The 23,123-nt window shown below is 43.2% G+C and overlaps 1 protein-coding gene across 1 annotated transcript in view; it reads left to right on the top strand.

Annotated features, from left to right (window-relative positions):
* The window catches only part of PRR5L (proline rich 5 like), a 50,658-nt gene that overhangs the window by 14,862 nt on the left and 12,673 nt on the right, over positions 1-23,123 (top strand). The window contains 4 exon segments of the mRNA XM_053387776.1: positions 7,988-8,045; positions 10,552-10,643; positions 15,655-15,795; positions 18,256-18,382. Of these exon segments, the coding sequence (XP_053243751.1) occupies positions 7,988-8,045; positions 10,552-10,643; positions 15,655-15,795; positions 18,256-18,382 (418 nt within the window).

The following is a 23,123-nucleotide window of genomic DNA, read 5'->3' as shown; positions in this document are numbered from 1 at the left end:
AGCAGCATTTGGGGACTGCGTGACCATGGCAGGTAGGACCAGAGTCAAAAAAGGATGCAGTAATAGACGTGACCCTTACCTTTATACCGTAGGCTACATTCTAGCCATGTAAACGTCAATAGGTTTTCATGGGGCCACTCCTCTCCACTGTCCATTTATGGAGAGCCAGATGGACTGAAACATCCCTCTAGGCACACAAAAGGCATCACAGTTCAAGGTCTAGTTTCCGTCAGGCAAAAGCACCTGAGGCAGAGCAGGGTCAGTGGATGGGGTTGGTTAGGGCCATGTAGGTCTGAAGGGCCACATCTGGCACCTGGAACCTGACATTCCCTTTCCTGCCATAGTTTATCTCTGAACCCCAGACAATATCTGGTTTGTGGTTGCAAGTATAAACCAACACAAACCTTGGGATTGTGCATTTGTTACTCTCTTCCTTCCATACTCCTGGGGATCAGAATGCAAGCTTTCTGTTTTGTTAGTGTCAAACCGTAGTTGGCTCACAAGTCAGGATACTATGGTTGAAGAATCCTGGCTTGTGCTCATAACAGCAAGCCATGGACTGCTATTGTGTCTGAATTGAGTTGGTCTGAAAATCTACAGGATGCAATGTTTGATGACAGGAGAAAGCACTTGAGGGATGAGCTGTGGAGAGCCAGACGGATTGAAACACTATTCCTATCTGCATTGTGTGAGTGCTCTATCATCCCTGCTCTGATCTTAGAAGGAGGGAGTGCTTAATAAAAATTGCCTATGCTTCTAGATGCATTCTTCTAGTGATGGATCAGTGTCCAGGAGAATAGATTATTGCATGCTGTAGGAGGCTGCATATATGCACTGAACTCTTATTCAGACCAGACTTCCAGAGGTAGTGGAGAAGCTGGAGAACGAATTTCTGCTCAAATAATACATGTATATACCTCAACAAACTGCCACTGATTTGGGGGAATCAAGTCAGGGGGAAGCTGAAATAGGATTACCATCATCCCTGGCTATTGACCATGCCTGCTAGGGCTGATGGGAGGGTTCCTCACACCTGACCAAGACTGAAACAAAGCATAAACACTGTTATCCAGGAACACTTGATCTGCAACAGATGTAAATTTTAAAAATAACAACAGAAAGAGCTATTGTACTATGGGAAGTGTGTGTGTGTGTGTTTTAAATGTCTCAGCATTTAGGAATGAGGATTGAGGAACATCTACAGCAGAAGAGGGTAAAAAAAATGTATCGTCTCTAGTACTTTTGAAAGTTCGGTTAATTGCTCAAGAATAAAATTCCTTTGTAGAAAAGCTCCAGGAGGATACTCTTGAATTCTTTTGCAATGTCGTTTCTTGAGAATTAACTGAAAGGAGACCAATCAACAAATCTAAAAGTTGACATTGGCAAAAGTGAGTGAAGCAATGAATGTGAATTTTACCTTTTGTACAGCACACTGGTTTTTCCATATGCTCCTTTCTAACCTCCATCCACTCACATAAAAGCCATTATCAAAGTTAAAGGCAGTGCTTACCCCCCAGGGGTGCTCAAGGGCACGCAGTACCAGTACCTTTTGTTTTCTAGAATGAAATAACTGGTTAAAAATGTGGCGCTTACTTTAAGAGCTTCATGGTGAGTACCAGCCCCATTTTTCTAGAAGAAAGGGCACATTCTAGTCAGCAGGAAAAGCATTCAGAAGGTGTGAGCTAGGCTGTTGAGGGGTGTGGCCTAGGAAGACTGGGGGTGGTTGGGGCAGAGTCCCAGGGATCAACTAGAGGGGTGTGGAGGGTTGCATTCTGCCTTGAGTCTGACATTCTTCAACCCTGATCTAATAGAGCACAGCACAAGCATGCATATTATTTGCCATTCTTATCACCAGTTAGACTTTAAAAAATCTCTGTATACAATTACAGTAGAACCTCTACCTGCAACCATAATCCGTTCCGGACATCCGTCTGGAGGTCGAAACGGGTTGCTGGGAGAGGCACCGTTGTGCGCGGGCAGCGATTGCCTGCATCTGCGCATGCACAAACGGCGATCGCTGCTCCTGTGCATGCGCGAACGGTGGCAAACCCGCTGGTTACTTCTGGGTTTGCTGCAGACATTGAGCGAAATGGACACAAGCAGAGGCGGACGTAAGAAGAGGTTTGACTGTAATCTCAAGACAATGTACAATGTAAAGATAACATACACTGAATAGAAAATCATATAAATCCAGTTCGGTTATCACATCTACAGAGTCATATCAACAGTAAATTGTTCTCCTCCTAACAAGCAGGATGTGAATTGCCAAATAAATAAACATCTTTCTCCTGACCTTGTATTTAACTACAAGCATAAACTGTGTCCACATGTGCACAACACAGCCACAGCTGCTTCCTCATGCACTTCATATATGGGACAAATGTGAGACTTTGCCATTCACTTTAATGCCGGAGGTTTGTTCCATATGAACACCTCAATCCCTCATCCAAGTTAGAATGCTTTTGAGTCTGGGTCTGTTAAAATTACAAATGTAGATTACAAAACTGCTGCATTAGTGCATCAGACTGAATGGGAACCGTTTCATGTGGGAGATGTGTTTGAGGGCAGCCACTTGCCACGTGGAGCCTCAGATATTTTCTGTGCTTTCACAAACCTGCTGGAGGGAAGTTTGCAGAGCTGTGGGGAAGATCAGAAATTTCAAGCAGTGATTATGGCTATGTATACATTTGCCCATTTGTGGTGAGAAAAGGTAGTTTTTTTTTTTTATCAAGACACAATTGTGCATGCTTTTCCTCAGTGTGCTGCTTTTGATCAAGGTTTGGTTCCAGATCCTGCTCTCCACAAGGATGGGTGTGGTTAGTTGATATGTTTGAAAACCCACCCCTTAATTAGATTAGCCAATTACACCTTTTCTTCCCTGCACCTGCCCCGGGTGAAGGAAGAGGGAAGTGGTAATCACAATCTTGGTATATGTCCATCTGCAATGTCATTGGTCAGATGTGGATATGCCACATTGCTGGAGCCGTCTTCATCAGTTTTCAAATGGGCACACTGTTTGGTGGGTTAGGGGGTAATATAGAATCAATCTGTATTGAGCTTTTATTTTTGGAATGAAAAAGCAATTTCCAGGAGCATAGAGCATGCAGTTGGTGCAGTGTGTGGACTAGGTAGAAAAACAACACCAACAAGATTCAGTAGGTATTGACTGTAGCATGTATGCAGCATTATAGGAGTAGACTATTTCAGAAGCAGGATAGCCTAAAACTCATGTGCTATTGTAGCTGAGATGACAGAAGATCAACCCCCCTCATCATTTTCCTCCTAATGCAAGGCAAATGAGCTAGCTGACCCTTGTCAGCTGTAGGAGGCATATCTGTTTTTCCTTCCATCCTTTCTTCTAGGTCAGCAGGCTGAAATGTGCCACTTCTATACATCTTTACTTAATTGTTGAGGACTCTTATTGGCTGCAGGATTGACAGGTTGTGCAATATGCCTTTCCTGTGCCTTAATTGGACCTGTGTTACTGACCTTCTATAACTGCATGTGCATGCAGGTTAGATGTTCCTATATTGAGTTAAATCTGTCCTGGATTTTCCTTGGAGATGTAGGTGGTAGAATGAAAGCATATTTTCCACCATTCTGAGTTCAGAACAGGACATGTTATTCAGCTAGACCACTGACTGTTGTGTATATATGGCCACTGTGTATGGAGAAAGAAGTCCCGAGGAAATGGAAAGCATAATAAATTAGCATTCCTGATGTGACCTGAGTGGTGGGCAATGTTCCCTCAGAAACTTGATTTCTAAAGAAAAGATTTGGAGAGAGTTTTACCTAATTTTGCCATCATCCACCTTGGCCTAGCTTAAAGTGTCAGTGGGTCTCTGCCAGCTGAGCCTTTTCCTGTTGCTTCACCTCAACCTTGCATTTTCATTCAAGAAACTTTCCATTACATTGAGTACCTGAGACCTTTGGGGGGTGCCAAATCATTTTTCCACGGGACATGTGAAATGGCATGAATAATGGGTATTTGTCTTCCTATTCTGGAAAACACAACAATATCTTCTTTCTTGCTGCCCTGGGCTTCTTTGAGGGGAACAGCAGGTCAAAAAACTGAATAAATTAAAAAAACAAAACAAAACTATTACAGCATTGTTTGTTACTGGCAATTTCTTAACTAATTCTAAGCACCTAGTTCTAAGGAATGCCCTGCCATTAAAAGGAGACAGAGACCTCCATGGAGCAAGAAAAAGTGTATAGTGTCTCTGGGAATGTCTAATCCTAAATCCTTTAATTAGGGTGGCATAATCTTTCTAGTTCCACAAAATAAATATAGCACTTTTGAAAATAAGGCATTGCAAGCAAATTTATGATTTGTCAAAATGAGAATATCTGCTTCTGCACCAATGCTAAACTTTCAGAATGTCTGTCTGATTTTTTTCACTTTCCTGGCTCCATTCCCCTCCTTTGGCTTTTTGTAAAAATACAGGGAAGTGGTTGTTTACGGAGTCAGATGTGACTGTTCCTCCTTGATTTAAAAAAAGCACAACCCAACAACTTTGGAATATTAACTGACAAATCTGTTTTGTTCACTGCCCCTCCCCCAATATGTTGGCTTGCATATAAAGGTAAAGGGACCCCTGACCATTAGGTCCAGTCGTGGACGACTCTGGGGTTGCGGCGCTCATCTTGCTTTATTGGCCGAGGGAGCCGGTATACAGCTTCCGGGTCATGTGGCCAGCATGACTAAGCCGCTTCTGGCGAACCAGAGCAGTGCACGGAAATGCCGTTTACCTTCCCTCCAGAGCGGTACCTATTTATCTACTTGCACTTTGACATGCTTTCGAACTGCTAGGTTGGCAGGAGCAGGGACCGAACAATGGAAGCTCACTCCATCACGGGGATTCGAACTGCCGACCTTCTGATCGGCAAGTCCTAGGCTCTGTGGTTTAACCCACAGCGCCACCCACGTCCCTGCTTGCATATAGATTACCCATTAATAACTGGAATATATGAGTAGTCATGACACCACAATGAATGGATGCATGTACACTCAGAGCAAAGGAGTGAAGCCATTCCTGTTTGAGGGATCATTGCACTACTGCAGAACCTATACGCCCAGGCAGTTTGAGTTTGACTTTATCCCCAAAGGTACAGTCCTCCATTGTCTTCTGAGACAGATGGATGTCAACAGACTATGTATGAACCTGAAAGTCAGAAAGAAAAACCTGCCAGTAAATTTAGAAGCAGGGTGTCACATCCATTACTCACTGTGTCCTTTTTTATATGCAGTGCTAAGCAAAGTAATTGCTTAGGGTGAATGAGGAAATGGACAGGCTTCTAGTGAAGAGTATATGTCTGTTTTGCTCCTCCCCAGTCATTCTGTGTTGTGCTGACCTAAGCCATGGTTTAGATGAGCATTATGTGCAAACCATGCCAGGTTTGCATGTGCTCTGCTCCTGTTTGAGTCTGTTTTATTTTTTTCCAAACTTGAAGAAACCAGTCCTTTGAAGCTTTAGACTTCATTCCCAACTTTAACAAAGGGTTAAATATAGATAATTAAACAACTGGCGAACTTACTCAGTTTTGTTGTTGTTTGGTCGTTTAGTCTTGTCTGACTCTTCGTGACCCCATGGACCAGAGCACGCCAGGCACTCCTGTCTTCCACTGCCTCCTGCAGTTTGGTCAGACTCATGTTTGTAGCTTCGAGAACACTGTCCAACCATCTCATCCTCTGTCATCCCCTTCTCCTTGTGCCTTCAATCTTTCCCAACATCAGGGTCTTTTCCAGGGAGTCTTCTCTTCTCATGAGGTGGCCAAACTATTGGAGCCTCAGCTTCAGGATCTGTCCTTCCAGTGAGCACTCAGGGCTGATTTCCTTAAGAATGGATACGTTTGATCTTCTTGCAGTCCATGGGACTCTCAAGAGTCTCCTCCAGCACCATAATTCAAAAGCATCAATTCTTCGGTGATCAGCCTTCTTGATGGTCCAGCTCTCACTTCCATACATCACTACTGGGTGATGGCTTTAACTATACGGACCTTTGTTGGCAAGGTGATGTCTCTGCTTTTTAAGATGCTGTCTAGGTTTGTCATTGCCTTTCTCCCAAGGAGCAGGCGTCTTTTAATTTCGTGACTGCTGTCACCATCTGCAGTGATCATAGAGCCCAAGAAAGTAAAATCTCTCACTGCCTCCATTTCTTCCCCTTCTATTTGCCAGGAGGTGATGGGACCAGTGGCCTTGATCTTCGTTTTTTTTATGTTGAGCTTCAGACCATATTTTGCACTCTCCTCTTTCACCCTCATTAAAAGGTTCTTTAATTCCTCCTCACTTTCTGCCATCAAGGTTTGTCATCTGCATATCTGAGGTTGTTGATAATTCTTCCGGCGATCTTAATTCTGGCTTGGGATTCATCCAGCCCAGCCTTTCGTATGATGAATTCTGCATATAAGTTAAATAAGCAGGGAGACAAAATACAGCCTTGCCGTACTCCTTTCCCAATTTTGAACCAATCAGTTGTTCCATATCCAGTTCTAACTGTAGCTTCTTGTCCCACATAGAGATTTCTCAGGAGACATGAGGTGATCAGGCACACCCATTTCTTTAAGAACTTGCCACAGTTTGCTGTGGTAGACACAGTCAAAGGCTTTTGCATAGTCAATGAAGCAGAAGTAGATGTCTTTCTGGAACTCTCTAGCTTTCTCCATAATCCAGTGCATGTTTGCAATTTGGTCTCTAGTTTGTCTGCCCCTTCGAAATCCAGCTTGCACTTCTGGGAGTTCTCGGTCCACATACTGCTTAAGCCTGCCTTGTAGAATTTTAAGCATAACCTTGCTAGCGTGTGAAATGAGTGCAATTGTGCGGTAGTTGGAGCATTCTTTGGCACTGCCCTTGTTTGGGATTGGGATGTAGACTGATCTTCTCCAATCCTCTGGCCACTGCTGAGTTTTCCAAAACTTATTCAGTTAGAAAGTAGATAAAAGAAAGTTTTTATTATCAGCTCATAACAGTAGATGATGGGGGTCACCAAGGTAAGCTGATTGTCAGATGATCAGGAAAGGCAAAAGGATAGGCAATGGATGAAGTTTCTGCCACATTCATGAGATAAAAACATTTGTTCTCCTTTAATTTTTGCTTTTATTTCCTCTCTTCACTACCCAGCTTGAGGTTGCTGGTTTTATGCAGCAGCTTATTCCATAAAGTACTACATATACACTGAAGATGTCATATGCAGAGTAAAAATTGTATTGTACTCCTAATTCCTGACATAGTGGAAGACTAGCTGGGTAGTCATAACAATGTGCTTTATTTTTAATTTTAGACAAACAGTTAATTTCCTGAGACTGTCTCTAGCCGCTCCAAAGAGATTGGCCTATTGTATTAATTTTCTAATTGCAGAATTTGGTGGAGGCTGTTGACTTTAGCAAGAGATGCGGTTATAGTATGGGACCTTCAAGGTATGCAAGGTGTGCTATTGATGTAAGGGATATTCTCTACTCCATATTTCTGGTGGTGGTGTGTTGATTAAATTACAAGTAAGCTCACATCGAAGGCAGAGCATGCCCTTTCATTCATTATTCCCAGGAACTTGATAAATGCACAGAATGGATTTCTCAGTTGCGGAGTTGTGGTTATTAGCATTGCATGCACATTCTAACCCGGTTTAACTGAATTTAAGTATCATGGTACTACTTATGGGTTTGTTGGCAAGTTGAAAAATAAAGCATGACTGAATTGAACTGTAATGCAGACCCTGCTTCTGAATGATCGTATGAAAGAATAGGCTAAGGGCAGATTTCCTGGCTGTGGTTTTTGAGTGATAATTACTATACCATTTGGCAGCTTAGTTATATGAAATAGGTATTACTGCAAGTGTGTGCTTTGCCATTAATACAGAACTGGATGACCGAGAGCATACTGGGTTGAAAGCATATTGCCGCCTGGTTGGGTGAATCCACTATAATAGCATTCTTAAAAATTGAAATCATCACATGTATGTTCAATCTGTTTCTCTTCTCTTTTTGGTAGAACCAGCTCCTTTCGAAGGGCTTGCTGTTTATGGAGGAGAAGGTTAAACTTTGCGAAGGCAAGTATAGAGGGGCTGCTGCACTTCAGGAAAGGGCTCTGGGTTCCCTAAAAGCCCTGTGAGTTATCTTTTCAGGCTTGGGTCACTTAGGTGGTTTTGTGGAAAAACCAACACCTGTGAGTCACATGACTAAATATTATAAGGTCCTGTTCTGTACAAGCAAGAAACTGAGCCCTGATGATAGCACAGAGTAGAAATTTAATTGGAGCACAGAGGAAGTAACTTTCTCTTCCTAAAAGAAAAAAAGCTAATACAAATAATCACTTATAAAGTGGGAATTACTACATATAGCACTTGTTCATGGACCCACTTTTCTTTGTCCTTATTGTCTTGCTAACATCTAGCAATGTGGTATACATGGGGTTGCCTCTGAAAGTGGCTTAGGAACTGCTACAGAATTCAGCGGCCAGGACCTTTTCAACTGTGTGTGTTATTGTTTTTGTTCGTTACTATGTTGAGTAATTTTCTGTTTTTATATGGTAAACCACCCTGTGATCCTTGGATGAAGGGCAGTACAGAAATTCTATAAAATAGATAAGTAGTGGTAAGGTGAATCTTGTGACTTCTGGATTTCTAGCTGGCAGTACCGTGGCAAGATATTTCTCACATCTTAGCAGAACAATTAACAGAACAATCCCTTGTGCTAGGCTGTCAGGGAGCGTTTGGGTTAAGTGGAGGCTTTCTGGCTGAGCTGACTTCCCTCTGTCACAGTAAAGCAAGCATCTCTCCATTGGCACCAGCCTCCTCCTTCCATTCACTGAATGTGCAGGCAGCTGAGCAAGCTGAGGAAAATATCCTTAAAAAGGGCATCCTGAGGGTGGGGATGGGCTGAGCCTGCCCAACATCTGCTCACATGATGTTATTGGTGCCTGGTCATTGGGTCAGTGATCATTCCAGATCATTCTGCTCTCTCCCCCTTTGCACTGTCACTACTGTGATTTGCTGGACTGTGGAAGTGATGGTGGTCCTGTTGCTCTGCAAAGGGCTGCTAGCAGGAGGCTGTGGATTCTGGATTTCTCTGTTCATATCCTATGATTCAGATGGGCAGTGTGTGACTGTAAAAACCAGGAAGATCTGGGAAGGCTTCCAGTGGTCATGGGATATGGCTTTTTCACAGACATGCAATAAGCTCATAATTTTTTACTAGCCCACAAAAAGGTTTATTAGCTTGCCTGTACACATGTATGTCATTCCCTGATGTCCCAAAAAGAGAAAAATAAGAAACTATTCCCTTCTAGTTTTGGTTACCAGGAGGCAATTGTGACTTGTCATAGGTAAACAAGGGAGATTCAATTATGGGCCTGCTTTATCATGTATGGCTCTCTCGTCTAGTTCCTTATCACTTGGATCTGACTCTTCCCAAACCTGCAAAAGTAAAGGAAGAAAGGAGCTCCTCAAATAACCTTTTGCAGCTCTTATGCTGCGATTCCTTCTGTTGATTTTTATTTTTTAGTGGACTGAACCTGCTCCAAGCAAGTAATCAGCAGGCGGATTGGGTGTGATACAGCAGCTCCAGAGTTTGATATGCTGTTTGCTGCTAAAATTCAACTTGTAAACTTAATTCCAGCTGGTCTAGTCCTGGAGAATGCTGGCTTCCTCCATGGGAAAAATTTCACAACCTGAAGTTTAATTTTGAAAGTAGTAAAACTTTATGTTGAAAAACAGTGGGCCATAGGTTGCTCAGGCTGCAACTCTAAGCGCTCTTATTGGGAAGCGAGCCTGAGCTATATTAGGTGGGAATTTGGCTGTAACATTGCAGTATTCAGATCTACAGTACTCAATTTGAGGTCTGCAGTGTAAGTCACACAGTCCCTTTGGAAACCATGTCCATATGTGGGTTAAGCCAGGACATACATCTATCTGTTTGTACTGCCCTCTGGCCTCTGAGAACATCCAGCAGCTTAAAACTAATAGTTCCAGATTGGAAAGAAAAGCTCATTTTGGCAGCTTCTGGGTGGTGAGTTTCTGAATCACTCACATTTATGTGGAATGCAAGCAGTGCCAGTTTGTGGCTGCTGAAACTTATTTTTTGGCAGGGGGGCCCCTGCTCCAAACAGTCAACTCCTAGACAGGCATAGCAAGGCCAAAGAACAGCCCTAAATATAGGGAGGGTGGGAGGGTGATCCAATGCACATTGTAGGAAAGAGAAAGCTCCCAGCAACGTGCAGCAGCTTAAATAGCCCCCCCCCCAGTAGCCAATAGATGACCCAACAGGCCAAATTTCTACCCTAGCAACCAAGGGGCAATCAATGGGGTGTTGTGGCCATCCAAACGGTCCCATCCCACAACAGGAAGGCGGTTTAGATGATCTCACTCCATGATGGAGGACACAATATCTTGGAAGAGGTGGAAACATAAACTGAGCTACAGTTGCCAACACTTGTCTGCCTTTACAGAGAATTAGTCAATAGTTGGATGGCTTGCTTTGGGTAGAGTATAGCTGAATATCAGAGACCAAGTTCTAAAACAAGGTTCTTTTTCTCCACCCCACCCTCTGTTTGCTTAGAAGAGAATCGCATTGACATACTATCTGAACTCTGGGATCACTTCTTCACAGAGACTCTTCCCACACTCCAGGCTATATTTTACCCTGTTCAGGTAAGTCTAGTTAAAATATAAGCTTGGCAGGGAGGAGAATACAGTTCAAACTTACCACTACCTCGCTGAAAGCTGTTGAGACACCCAACACTTACACTGTAAAGAAATAGATTTCAGGTATAAACCACAGATTTCTTCAGATGTACTGCCAAACTTAAAGATATATATAGGAGGTCTTAGTATTCTAATAGGATACAAATTCTGTGTGACTTCAAATGTACCTTAAAACAGACTTCCTCAACCCATGTTTTGAACTGGCTTCCACCAGTTCTAGTCAGTTCAGCTGTGCGTTGCTGTGTATTTTGACCACACTTACATGGGCATACTTGATAAAACATAGGCAGAAGAAACTTCCAAAAAACAAAGGAGGGCAGATGAGTTTGACCCAAGAGGTCAAAAAGAATGAACCTCTCTGGAGCTTCCTTAAAGGCCAAGATTTCTGCCCTTTGTAAATTTCCTTTCTGGCTTCCCTTTCAATCCCTTTATAGCAGATGCGAAGAAAGTAGATTTGAATCTACTGGTAGATCTCTCGGTGAGTTTCATTCTATCCACAATTGACTCCCAATTGGTTAACAGATAGAAAGGCCTCTCACCTCCCCCCATAAAAAACCAGATTGCTGAAAAGGAAAAGAGGGTGTGTGCGTATAACCAGGAATGGATTTTTGTGGGAAAGTTCTGGTACTGAAAACAAATTCTGAGGGTAAGCTTGTACTTAGGCATGCTCTCTTCTTGAATTTTGAGGGTACCCCCCTGGTCACACTTTTCCACCTGGCTCCTGTTGGTGGATCAAGTGGCTCCATTACAAAAACAAAGTAGATTCCCCCCCCCAAAAAATTTATACTATACATTCTGTATCATTTCCTGTCATTGTAGTTCATATCAAGACATTACAAATTGCACACACAAAATATATTTTGTAAGAAGGGTAGCTGTGGAGAGAAGGGAGTGCCCATTTCCAAGGCTGGCTCTTCATTTTCAAACCATGGGTTGATTTGCGAAAAGGCACATCCAGACAGTTAAAAGGGTGTGCATTTTGCAACAGTTAGCAGTTTAATTTTTCTGCTGTTTGTGGGCTGGATTCTCCTCCCCCTTGAGCAGGGGAACAACAAAATTTTTGTTGGCTTTGAGATAAGAGGGCAGAGAATACCCAGTCATTCCCTGCTATATTCATTATTCTTGAACTTGAGGGACCTAAAAGATAATATCCACACACACACACCCTATGGTACCCCCAAGGAGTTGAGTCACCTAAATGAGAGACAGCTACCTTGTGAACCAAAGAAAAAATCTTGTCTGGGCATGAGAAGCTTCTGGCAGCATAAATTTCCCACAGAATGAAATTCTTATGAAGGTCATATGCTTCTATGTCTGCCCTTGGCAATCTGGTATTGGCTGGCTTATTCCCACCCCTCACCCCATTCCAGCTCCAAAATATCTACTAGAGGCATGATACAAGCCTCCTACTCAGCCCCCAACCTGGCAATTTCCAAAAGGTCTAGAAGACTGGAAATACTTGCTTTTTGCTATGTATATACTAACTTCTCATGATGTCTGTATTAATTCTCTCTCTTCCTCCTTTCCTATTCCTCTTTATTTCCCATACTTGCAGCAGATGATAGACGGTATGTGTGAGAATGCCTGTTTTAGAAGGCTATGGTCTCCCTCTTGCTACTTTTAAAGTGATTTATGTCCCAATCTTTAAAATATTAAATAGAAATAAGACTTTTTTTAAAAAAAGTGAAATGTCTTTCCTTGTAGTGTATTCAGAACTGGAGTGTAAATCAGCTGAGAAGTCAATTTCACCCAATGGTACACTGCTTTTAAGGTAGACGTCACAATGTGGTTTTAAACAATAAGCATCAATTTTAAAATTCTATGACAGTTTTTTTTCAAAGTTGGATCCCCAAATGTCATAGAATCATAGTATCAGAGAACTGTAGAGTTGGAAGGGACCCCAAGGGTCATTTACTCCAACCCCCTGTAATGCAGGAATCTCAACTAAAGCATCCATGACAGATGGCCATCCAACCTCTGCTTAAAAACCTCCAAGGAGGGGGAGTCCATCACCTTCCAAGGGAGTCTGTTCCACTGTTGAACAGCTCTTATTGTCATAAAGTTCTTCCTGATGTTTAGTTGGAATCCCCTTTCTTGTAATGTGAAGCCATTGGTTCAAGTCTTACTCTCCAGAGCAGGAGGATGTAAGCTTGCTCCCTCTTCCATGTGATGGCCCTTTAGATATTTGAAGGTGGCTATCACATCTCCTCTCCGTCTTCTCTTTACCAGGCTAAACATATCCAACTCCCTCAACCATTCCTCATAAGGCTTGGTTTCCAGACCCTTGATCAGCTCCCACCATCCCTCAACATTGGCTACACTGGCTGGTGATGCTGGCAGGTGTAGTCCAGCACCATCTGGGGACCCCAAGGTTGAAGAACGATAAAAATGTTTTATTACAGAGTCTGCCAAGCCAAACTTTTTGAAAGTCTGAGAGCTGAATGGTGGCACCTAACCGGACAGTTCTTACTTCCTATTCATGGCAATATGGTTCTTCAGAAACCCCAGTGTTGGGGGCGAGGTACCACCTTAGGTGGGAGCTAGATACTATCAGCCCCCTTGAAACATCCCTCCAGTCTGAAGAGGATTCATTTATGAGAACACGTCTGAAAATAGTTTTCCAACCAGCTCTGAATCCACCTGACAATATTACCACTTAGGTAAAGGGACGCAGGTGGCGCTGTGGTCTAAAACCACTGAGCCTCTTGGGCTTGCCAATCAGAAGGTCAGCGGTTTGAATCCCTTGACGGTGTGAGCTCCCATTGCTCTGTCCCAGCTCCTGCCAACCTAGCAGTTCGAAAGCACGCCAGTACAAGTAGATAAATAGGGACGGCTGTGGCGGGAAGGTAAATGGCGTTTCCGTGCTCTCTGGCTTCCATCACGGTGTTCTGTTGTGTCAGAAGCAGTTTAGTCATGCTGGCCACATGACCCAGAAAGCTGTCTGTGGACAAATGCCGGCCCCCCTCGGCCTGAAAGCAAGATGAGTGCTGCAACCCCAGAGTCGCCTTTGACTGGACATAACTGTCCAGGGGTCCCTTACCTTTTTTACCTTTTTATTACCACTTAGTAATACCATTTACCTATTTAGTTATGGGGCAACTTGTCAAGTACTTGACTTATATAAAGTTTAAATATGTGAAAGCTTCATAGTGATTTTTCTCAAGTTATGTCATACCACTTCCCCTCTCTCCCATCTTTCCTTTGTGAAGAAATGATAATGTAGAATCCTGCAAAACCTTTGCACCAACACTTTGCTATAAATGAGATATTTCATCAGGATCTCCTTTCCCACAAATCATTCAATAAAAGTTTTGATTTCCTTAAAACAACATGGCCAGCCAAATATTAAATTTGGTTCAAGGTTATGTAATCTATAAAATAGAATTCATTATTAATTTTAAACTTGGTTTCTGTAAATTCATGTAAAGTCCAGAGTTAAGCTTTTTGAACTCTGAACTTTTTTGTGGGGTGGAAGGAATACAACTGAAGTCTCTGGACTTTCCCTCCATTATTGTGTATGTGTGTTAAAGGCCATTCTGAGTTATATGTGCTTTTAAAGCAAACATAGTTCATGGCACAACTTGAAAGCCTTACAAAACTCTTCACAAGTCTAACTTCACAATGTTTACTTGGAAATAATTGTTTCGCCAAGTTGCTTCCTGAAAATGGACTAGAGAGAATGCCAAGTGTTTGTAACACTGAATGATATGAGGAAATAGACTCTATGAGGGAAAGAGGCTCTAGGGAGATGTTTAATCCTTTTCCAAACACTGATCCTTCCTAGAAAGTTCCCCTTTCTTCAGATACATTATCCCCCATGCCCCACTTCCAGCTAGACTTCCAACACAGAAGCAGTAGAAAGGGTCTTGGACAATTGGTGCATTGCAGGTAATAATTGATGTGTGTGCATGTTTGCGCAAACCACTTATGACTTCCCCATCCTGTTCTGCAAATGGTCACATATCCCTGCATTCCTGTTATCTCAGCAATGGATTGAAGATACCCATTTGCAGAGATAACACTTAAACTTCCATCCTTGGTAAGCTCTGTCATTGATTTAATATGTGAATAAGTACATTTTCACAGCAGGTTAAATTTGCAAGATAAACTATGTGCTTGATTTAGCTTGTTTACACTTACAAAGCTAATGCTGTGACCCTGCAGAAATCTCATACTTTCTATAGCTTTATCTTGTATGCCCATAAATACCTGCTCTGATACCCAAAGGGGGCAAAGCATTTCTTTGGAGTCATTGGCTTTTGTTCCTATTTTGCATTTTGATGAAGATGTTAGCTGCATCATTAACCACGTTATGAATTGATGATTAACAAACGTGGATTCCCTCCAGCCAGAGATTTGCTTCAGTGGTTGCGGAGCAGTTACCTATATAACTATTCCCATGGAGAATATAGGGCACAGTTTAACTGGGTTGTGGCTGAGGGGGGGAGATAGATTCATCGCTGCAATGAAGCATTGGGAGTTGCTTTGAATCTCCTTATTTTCTATTTTATTGTTTTTATACTGTTTTATTGCACTACTAAGCATTGTTTTAATGTTATTGTTTGTTTTTATACTGCACAAAATTTAGGTATTTTAAAAATATTCAGCAGTTCATAAATGCCATTAAACAAACAAACAAACACTAGGAAAGCTACCACTTATAGAATAATTTACCTGCTTGTGTAGGAAGTCTTCCTTTCCCCAGATTCTTTAACCAGCCACTGTAAATAACTCTCCATCCACATGCCTGTAGTGGCTAGGTTTATAACTTCATGTGACCAGTAATATGTTGCATTATGTTCTCTGTCTCCCTTCATTCCCCAGTTCTTACGTGAAAGCATAAAATTAACCCCTGGCATTATTTACAGCTGCTCTGAAATTGGTGTCGGATGGAGTTAAATGTACCCCAGCACCAACAGCCACTAATTCCCGCACTGTTTGCTGAATGTGTATACAGGGCCAAGAATTGACTATTCGCCAGATTGCGTTGCTCGGCTTCCGAGATTTGGTCTTACTAAGAGTGAATTTGGATGAGATTCTTCCTCGGGTCCAAACCAAACTTCCACCTTCCATTGTCCAGATGCTGCTGATTTTACAGGTGGGGAGCAATGTGTTTCTTCTTATTATATGTGCCTTGACTAGTGAGTAGGTGGCCTGGAGAGGTTTCTGTATACTATGAAGTAAGAGGAGAACCAGTGCAGAGCAGAAAAGTGCAATTGAGCAATTGCTATGAATGACATAGACTAAGGCTGCTGTCCTAACCCCACTTACCTGAGAGTAAGCCCCATTCAATTAAACAGGACCTACCATATTTTTCGTCCCATAGGACGCACCGGCCCATAGGACGCACCAAGTTTTTTGGGGGGGAAATAAAGAAAAAAAATTTATTTCCCCCCCAGGCGCTTGTGGGGCCAGCAGCTGGGAGACACACTGTGCCTCCCAGCTGTCCCCGGAGCTTGCGGGGCAGGCAGCGGGGAGAAGCGCTCTTCTCCCCGCCGCCCGCCTGCAGAACAGGTCCGGGGACAGCGGGAAGACGCGCTGCGCCTCCCAGCTGTCCCTGGAGTTTGCATGGCAGGCAGCGGGGAGAAGCGCTCTTCTCCCCACCGCCCGCCTGCAGACCAGGTCCGGGGACAGCGGGAAGACGCGCTGCGCCTCCCAGCTGTCCCCGGAGCTTGCGTGGCAGGCAGCGGGGAGAAGCGCTCTTCTCCCCGCCGCCCGCCTGCAGACCAGGTCCGGGGACAGCGGGAAGACGCGCTGCGCCTCCCAGCTGTCCCCAGAGCTTGCGGGGCAGGCAGCAGGGAGAAGCGCTCTTCTCCCCACCGCCCGCCTGCAGACCAGGTCCGGGGACAGCGGGAAGACGCGCTGCGCCTCCCAGCTGTCCCCGGAGCTTGCGGGGCTGGCGGCAGGGAGAAGCGCTCTTCTCCCCGCCGCCCGCCTGCAGACCAGGTCCGCGGACAGCGGGAAGACGCGCTGTGCCTCCCCACTGTCCCCAGAGCTTGTGGGACTGGCGGCGGGGAGAAGCACGCGTCTCCCCGCCGTCAGCCTCCAAACCACATCGGGAGACAGCGGGATGGCGGCGTTCCACCTCCCCACTGTCCCCGACCTTGTGGGGCTGGTGCTGCGGCTCTCCTGAAGCCTGGAGAGCTAGAGGGGTCGGTGCACACCGACCCCTCTCGCTCTCCAGGCTTCAGCAAAAGCCTGCATTCACCCCATAGGACGCACACACATTTCCCCTTAATTTTTGGAGGGGAAAAAGTGCGTCCTATAGGGCGAAAAATACGGTACCTTTAAGTAGACACAACTAAGATTGTGCTATAAGTTACTAGCTACAAAACAGTTTAGTAAAGGGATACCAATAAGCAGATTTTGTCTTTCATCTGAACCAACTAAGACTATACCTTCTGTTTTATCAACTATCTTCCTCCTCATTTCCCTGTCTCATGGGGGGGGGGAATCAATCTCTGGTACTTTTTATGCATCTGATGATGAAGGATTTTACTCTCAAACCTTACAGTTGTTTTCATTAAGTACCATAGGATTTTTGTTTGTTTGTTTTTTGCATTTTCCCTCTTTACTCTGGATAGCTTAATCATGTTCCCTGTTCTAAGTTCATAGTAGGATTGTTCAACATTTATTCACTCTCTTATTTCCCAGGCTTACACCATCCATTTTGTTGCCTCTGTAGCAAGCACTTAAATTCATTTTGGTGCAACTGCTTGAAAAGCTTGCACCATTCTGCTTGTTCAGCCTTAGAGGGCTTTTATTTATTTATTTTAGCAGAACAGGTCTTCCCTTGGGGCAAGTCCTATTCAACCCCATTAACCCACTGGATCCTATCCATCTTCTAGGGTGTTCTGTTAAGTTACATTTGCATACCAGGTTCGGTTGACCTGGCCATTCTCAGCAGTGGGTCCTTTTTACCTCTGATAGCTTACCATAGCCTGAATCTGCAGAGTTATAGAAAGAGGTGTACATCTGCAAAGCATTAAGTATTTTTGAACTGCTCCGAATGGTTGTCTTAAGTTTTTCAAATTCTTAACAGTACTGCATTGTAACATATATCAGGTGGCCAGACATCACCAACAATGAACTGAGCGCTAACAGTATGGGAGCCAAAATGGGGTCGCTGAGAAACAAGTGGGGTGTGACTGCAATGTTGGAGGAACCCTGAGGTTTGCAGAAGTACAAATATTTCTAACCCCAGCCCTCCTTCAAAAAGATGCCCAAGCCCAATGATGACTGAACATATTCAGGAGCTGCAGAAAGCTGACTGTCCATTGGAATACAGAAACAGAAAACCAGGCTATGAGGGGAATCGAATGGCTTCTTTGAGCCACTTATGGAAACTTTATAGTATCCCGAAGAGAGTTGGCTGGAATGCTGAAAGCAACCTGCATTTTGTTGCAAGCTCCATGCAGGATAAATAATTATGTAACAGGCTCTTTTTTCTTCAATTCCACAACTTTTTCCTGTGTGCACAATTATATTTCTTCTGAAAGTATTGTGAAAGAAATATATATGTTCATATGCATATCTGTTGGATGCTTTTTTGACACAGGGAGTACATGAACCTACAGGTCCCAGTAAGGCCTTCATGCAGTTGGAGGAGCTTGTTAAACTCGTGGTCTCCCCATACCTCGGTTTGTGCGAAGAACACTGCTTCCCTGGTAGTACGTGTGCTCTGGGTAAGATGCATTGTATTGCAACGCCATTCGAGTTTCTTTCCCCCCAAGATCCCTTCTTAAACCAATGTAACTTTCATCTGTGTTGGTCAATAGTTTGCTTGAGGGCTGTGCAAAAAGAAAATTGGTACCCAAAATGTGTGTTCTCGTGTTAGTACTGCCTCTGTATTGTTGCAGAACACGTTTGACCAGAGACAACACAACGTGACAAAAGAACTGTACATCAAGAGTGCTGCCTCTCACATACCACTTGCAACTCTCTTTAAGAAAACAACAACTATTGTCTGTCAGCAGCCAGCATGGTCTAATTAATATGCAGCTTTGTGCAAGACAGAGATGGGAGAATAAAAGCTTAAATCATCCCTGAGTAGATACCAATCAATGAAGCCTTAAACATAATTAGTTTGTATGGAAACAGCCTTCATTTTTTTCCTTCTTGAGTCTTACCAAGTGATAATGAGAGTTCAGTATTCACAACCTGGTTCTGCAGGTGCTTAAAATCTGATTTTTTAAAAATGGTAGCTGAAAAGCTTCTTGCCACATATTACAGGTTTCTAGTTTAGTTTCTTTCCCTTCCTCTATCCTGCAAGGGAACTTGCCAAACACCCATTGTAGTAGTTCTTTGCCGATCCACATGCCCCTTGTTTCCACAGCATCATCAGACACCTGTTGCCAATGTTCTGCCTGATCACCAGGTTGTTAGTTTCACAACGTCAGCTCTCTTGGAATTGGGTTATTCAATCACAACTACTTTGTGCTGCTCTTCCCAGCACCCAGGGCTATGTTGTAGGCAAGGAAATGGCAATAAAATCAGACCCCCCTAGTACAATAATGTCTAATACCACCGCTAGCCAGTGTGTCATCCCCCCAATAGCTGCCATCATCCCTGACCATTGGCCATGCTGGCTGGGGCTGAGTTGCAGTCCATAACATCTGGAGGGCTGCCCCAGACCTCTATAATTTCTGGCTTTCCCAGTTCTAGCCACCACTGGACAAGGAATGTTTGAAATTGGCATCTTGTCAGGAAACATGTGTTCCCTTTGTGTTGTGATTCCTGCAGCTGTGGGGTCACATCCTCGTCTTTGGATGTAATCTAGTGTGTGTTGTGTAGTTCAGTGGACACGACCCTTTGCCTCTCAACTCCTCCAGTTCTAATCCATATTTCCCCTTCCTTCTGACAATCATCTTTGTTTCCTCGCCTGTCTTTCGAGCCTTACATTTAAATCAGGGATTGGGAACTTGCAACTCTCCATATCTGGGTAGTCCTTCAGATTTTTCTGGCCTACAAATCCTGTCATCCCTGGCCATTGACCATGCTGACTGGGACTGATGGGAGTTGTAGTCCAGCAACATCTTGGAAAGCCACAGGTTTCCCATCTCTGTTGCAAATCAGGATTGCTATGTAAAAGAATCATAGATTCGGAGGGTTCTTAGGCAACTTAGGCACACTGTATATAAATAGCTGGCATTTTATTTGTTTGTTTAAATATATGCTGCCCTTTTAAAAGTCAAAACCCTCTAAAGGTGGCTTCTATATATGCATAATGCAATGCAGTTGCCTATCCAAAAATAGTCACCGACTTCTATTGGTAGTGGTGGGCATGTAGTCAGGGCCTCTGTTGGTCTCAAAGTGTGAGCAGCTTGGAATGGGTGGTTGTATGTAACCCACATGGCAAAGTTTCTTTGACATCCTATACATGCTGAGAACAAGAGCTTGTAGATTGGAACAAATGCCTATCTTGTCGAGCATCTTGGCCAACCTGATGACACCAGGAAGACCACAAGGGCAACATAAACAGAACAGCACTCTCCTGCTGTTGTTTCCCAGCAACCTGGCATATGACCAGTAGGCATTGGTAGCCTTATCTTCTATGAATTCATCTAATCACCGTTTAAAGTTGTCCACTCTTGGGGTTCTCCTTCACCTTGTCGTGGCGAAGGGGCTTGAATAACTCAGAGAAGCTATGAGCTCTGCCATGCAGGGCCACCCAAGACGGACAGGTCATAGTGGAGAGTTTTGACTAAACTTTCTTGGGTTCCATGATCACTGCAGATGGTGACAGCAGTCACAAAATTAAAAGACGCCTGCTTCTTGGGAGAAAAGCAATGACAAAGCTAGACAGCATCTTAAAAAGACTGCTGGATCAGGCACCTGTTTTCACAGTGGCTAACCAGAGGCCTGTGGGAATCTGCAAACAGGACTTGAGTTGTCTCCCCTCCTGTGTCATCATCTTCCTTAGATTAGGGAGATCAGCAACCTCTTCTCCACACCATGTCCTTTTTTGTTTATTCTGTCTCTTCATTACTAACATTTCTCCAATAATCCCAATAGCCCCAAAGATTGCAACTTTTTCTCACAGGGGAGTTGTTTTGAGCACAGTTTCACTTTTGCACTCTCAAAAGTGAGTCCAACTTTCCTCAATAAAGCTTACTACTTGCTAGTAAGTTTGTTTAGGGCCAGTGCTTTTTTACGCATACCCCTAAACATTTTGTGAATCTAAGTTTGGCCTCATTGAGGGGCAGTATTTCAATATGAATAGGAAAATGAGAGTACCCCTAAACATCATCATCATCATCATCATCATCATCATCATCATTATTATTATTATTTTAGAAAAAAAGCACTGTTTAGGGCTATTCCCAATTTTATATGGGGCCCTACAGGGCCAAGAAGATGAAATGCATGTATGGTCTGTCAGTTCCTTCAGACTGAGAGATTCTATACAGCAGCACTTATGGAGAAGAGGAGAAGGAAATAAGTTGGATTGGGAAAGTGATTGATAAGCAGCATAGCAACTTTTTTGAACATAGCATTCCCCCTGAGTATTCAGTCATTGGTCTAATGCATCCAACTTTTGTATAGGACTCATGAGTGTGATTCCTATGTTGATTCCTATTAGTTCAAATTAGAGCTATGTTGCATCGTCCTTTGCCCATACCAGCTGATATTCCTTCCTTGAGCCACCCTCTCCACTTCTGGGTTTTGCCGAAATCGGTTAGGGTGGAAGAGGCATCACGTTGACTGTCTTTGGTTTAAATTGACTTACTTCTGAATGAACACTCTTTGATTCATCATTGTTACCATTTGGTTCTTCCTTAATAAATATTTGTTAAGAACAACATGCCTGAGAGACATGGGCTGATCTCTCTAGAGCAGAGCTTTCCAAACTGTGTCATGACACGTTGGTGTGTCGGCTGCAATGTCTTGGTGTGTCGCGCAAATGCTCTTATAAGGGGCTAGTTTAACCTCTGGTTTACTAGCAAAACTGAATTACTGTGTCACAAAATGATTGTGTCTAAAAAGTGTGTAACCAACATGAAAAGTTCAGAAAGCTGTGCTCTAGAGTGTCTGTTTGTAGGACATGCACACCTTCTGGAGTTTGCTGCCTGACTCTATAAAAAAGAAAGAGGGTGGTAAGACCATATCTGATTACAGCTGCTTAGGTTTTACACAACAAATACATGCCTTGAGGAAACTAGATGTACTTCTCCCAGTGCAAACATAATCACAGCACAGTTTGCTATTCACAAGTAATAAAATCATGACCCTTCTCCAGAAGGAAAATGATACAAAGTGCATGCAGACTTGCACGGTGCTGAAATTGTTTTGCCTGAAAGTTAGCCATGTGACTCTTGGGAAACTTCTTTGCTATCTTTTTGTCTGCCAATAAAACAAGGGATTGGTGTCATAAAGCAGTTTTATGAACTCAGTGGCCTTGAAAGGACTGTAGATTCAAACCCATCACATTTGCTTTCTGTTTAGAAGTTACGTGTGTGCCATTCACTGTGCATGTAGGTAAATATGCAAAGCACCTGTTTCCCATGTCAGGTTTGTAGGATTGGGATCATGTTTCAACCAGGATTGAGGAATACTATAATAAATGGATACAAGACTTTTATTTTAATGGGCTGTAAAACAAACACTATTGGCTACTGTATTTATTTGTAAGAATATTTATAAACCACCAATTCATATAAACATCATGGTGGTGTACAATAAAACTTTTAAAACATCTTAAAATTTTAACGTATAAAATGCAGAGCAACTGACTAACATGGAATCAAATTAATTCAACAACACTTGGTGAAATGAACAATTTCAGCAGGCAATGGCATTTCAGAATCTTAAGCACCTGTCAGATTTCAACAGGAACAGCCTTTCAAATCCATGATGGTAAAAGCCTTCGTTCACTAAGAAACTAATCAAACATTAGATCACAGTGAATGCATTAGACTTCCTCCCCCCCCCAAACGATCAATCTGTACGTTGCTTTGAGACACTTTTTGCGAAAAAAGTGACTAAAAATTAATAATAATGATAAGGCTAAATGAGCCAGCATGAGTTTTGTACTTTTCTATTGCAACTAAAGTATGTGGGTGGAAAAGATCTGATGGGCTGAGTGAGGACTGCTTTCCTTATGTTGCCATGCTGCAATAAAAGGGACCGCAAGAGCTTAATCTAGAGACAAAGTGACAACAGAGCTAGACAAAGGCCCCAACTCCCAATTACACTGGCATTTTAAGAGACTAATTAGACACTTAAATGATTTCCGCTGACCAGCATCTTCCTTCCTCCCCCATCTCCCTGGTAACAGTTTCCTCAAAGCAATGTGTGATGTGACTTCATTGTTTCCAGTATTTCCTTAACTCCCTGCAAGCAGCCAACAATTGAGTATGAGGATGACACCTCCTCGTGTTTCTTTTCCCAGGGGATGCTGGAGGGACTCGTGAGAGACATCATTAG

This window comes from Podarcis raffonei, chromosome 1, assembly GCF_027172205.1.
Source record: "Podarcis raffonei isolate rPodRaf1 chromosome 1, rPodRaf1.pri, whole genome shotgun sequence".
In the NCBI taxonomy this organism is placed as follows: domain Eukaryota; kingdom Metazoa; phylum Chordata; class Lepidosauria; order Squamata; family Lacertidae; genus Podarcis; species Podarcis raffonei.
The sequence above is the reverse complement of the archived record's forward strand: the minus strand, read 5'-3'. Positions and strand labels throughout refer to the sequence as shown.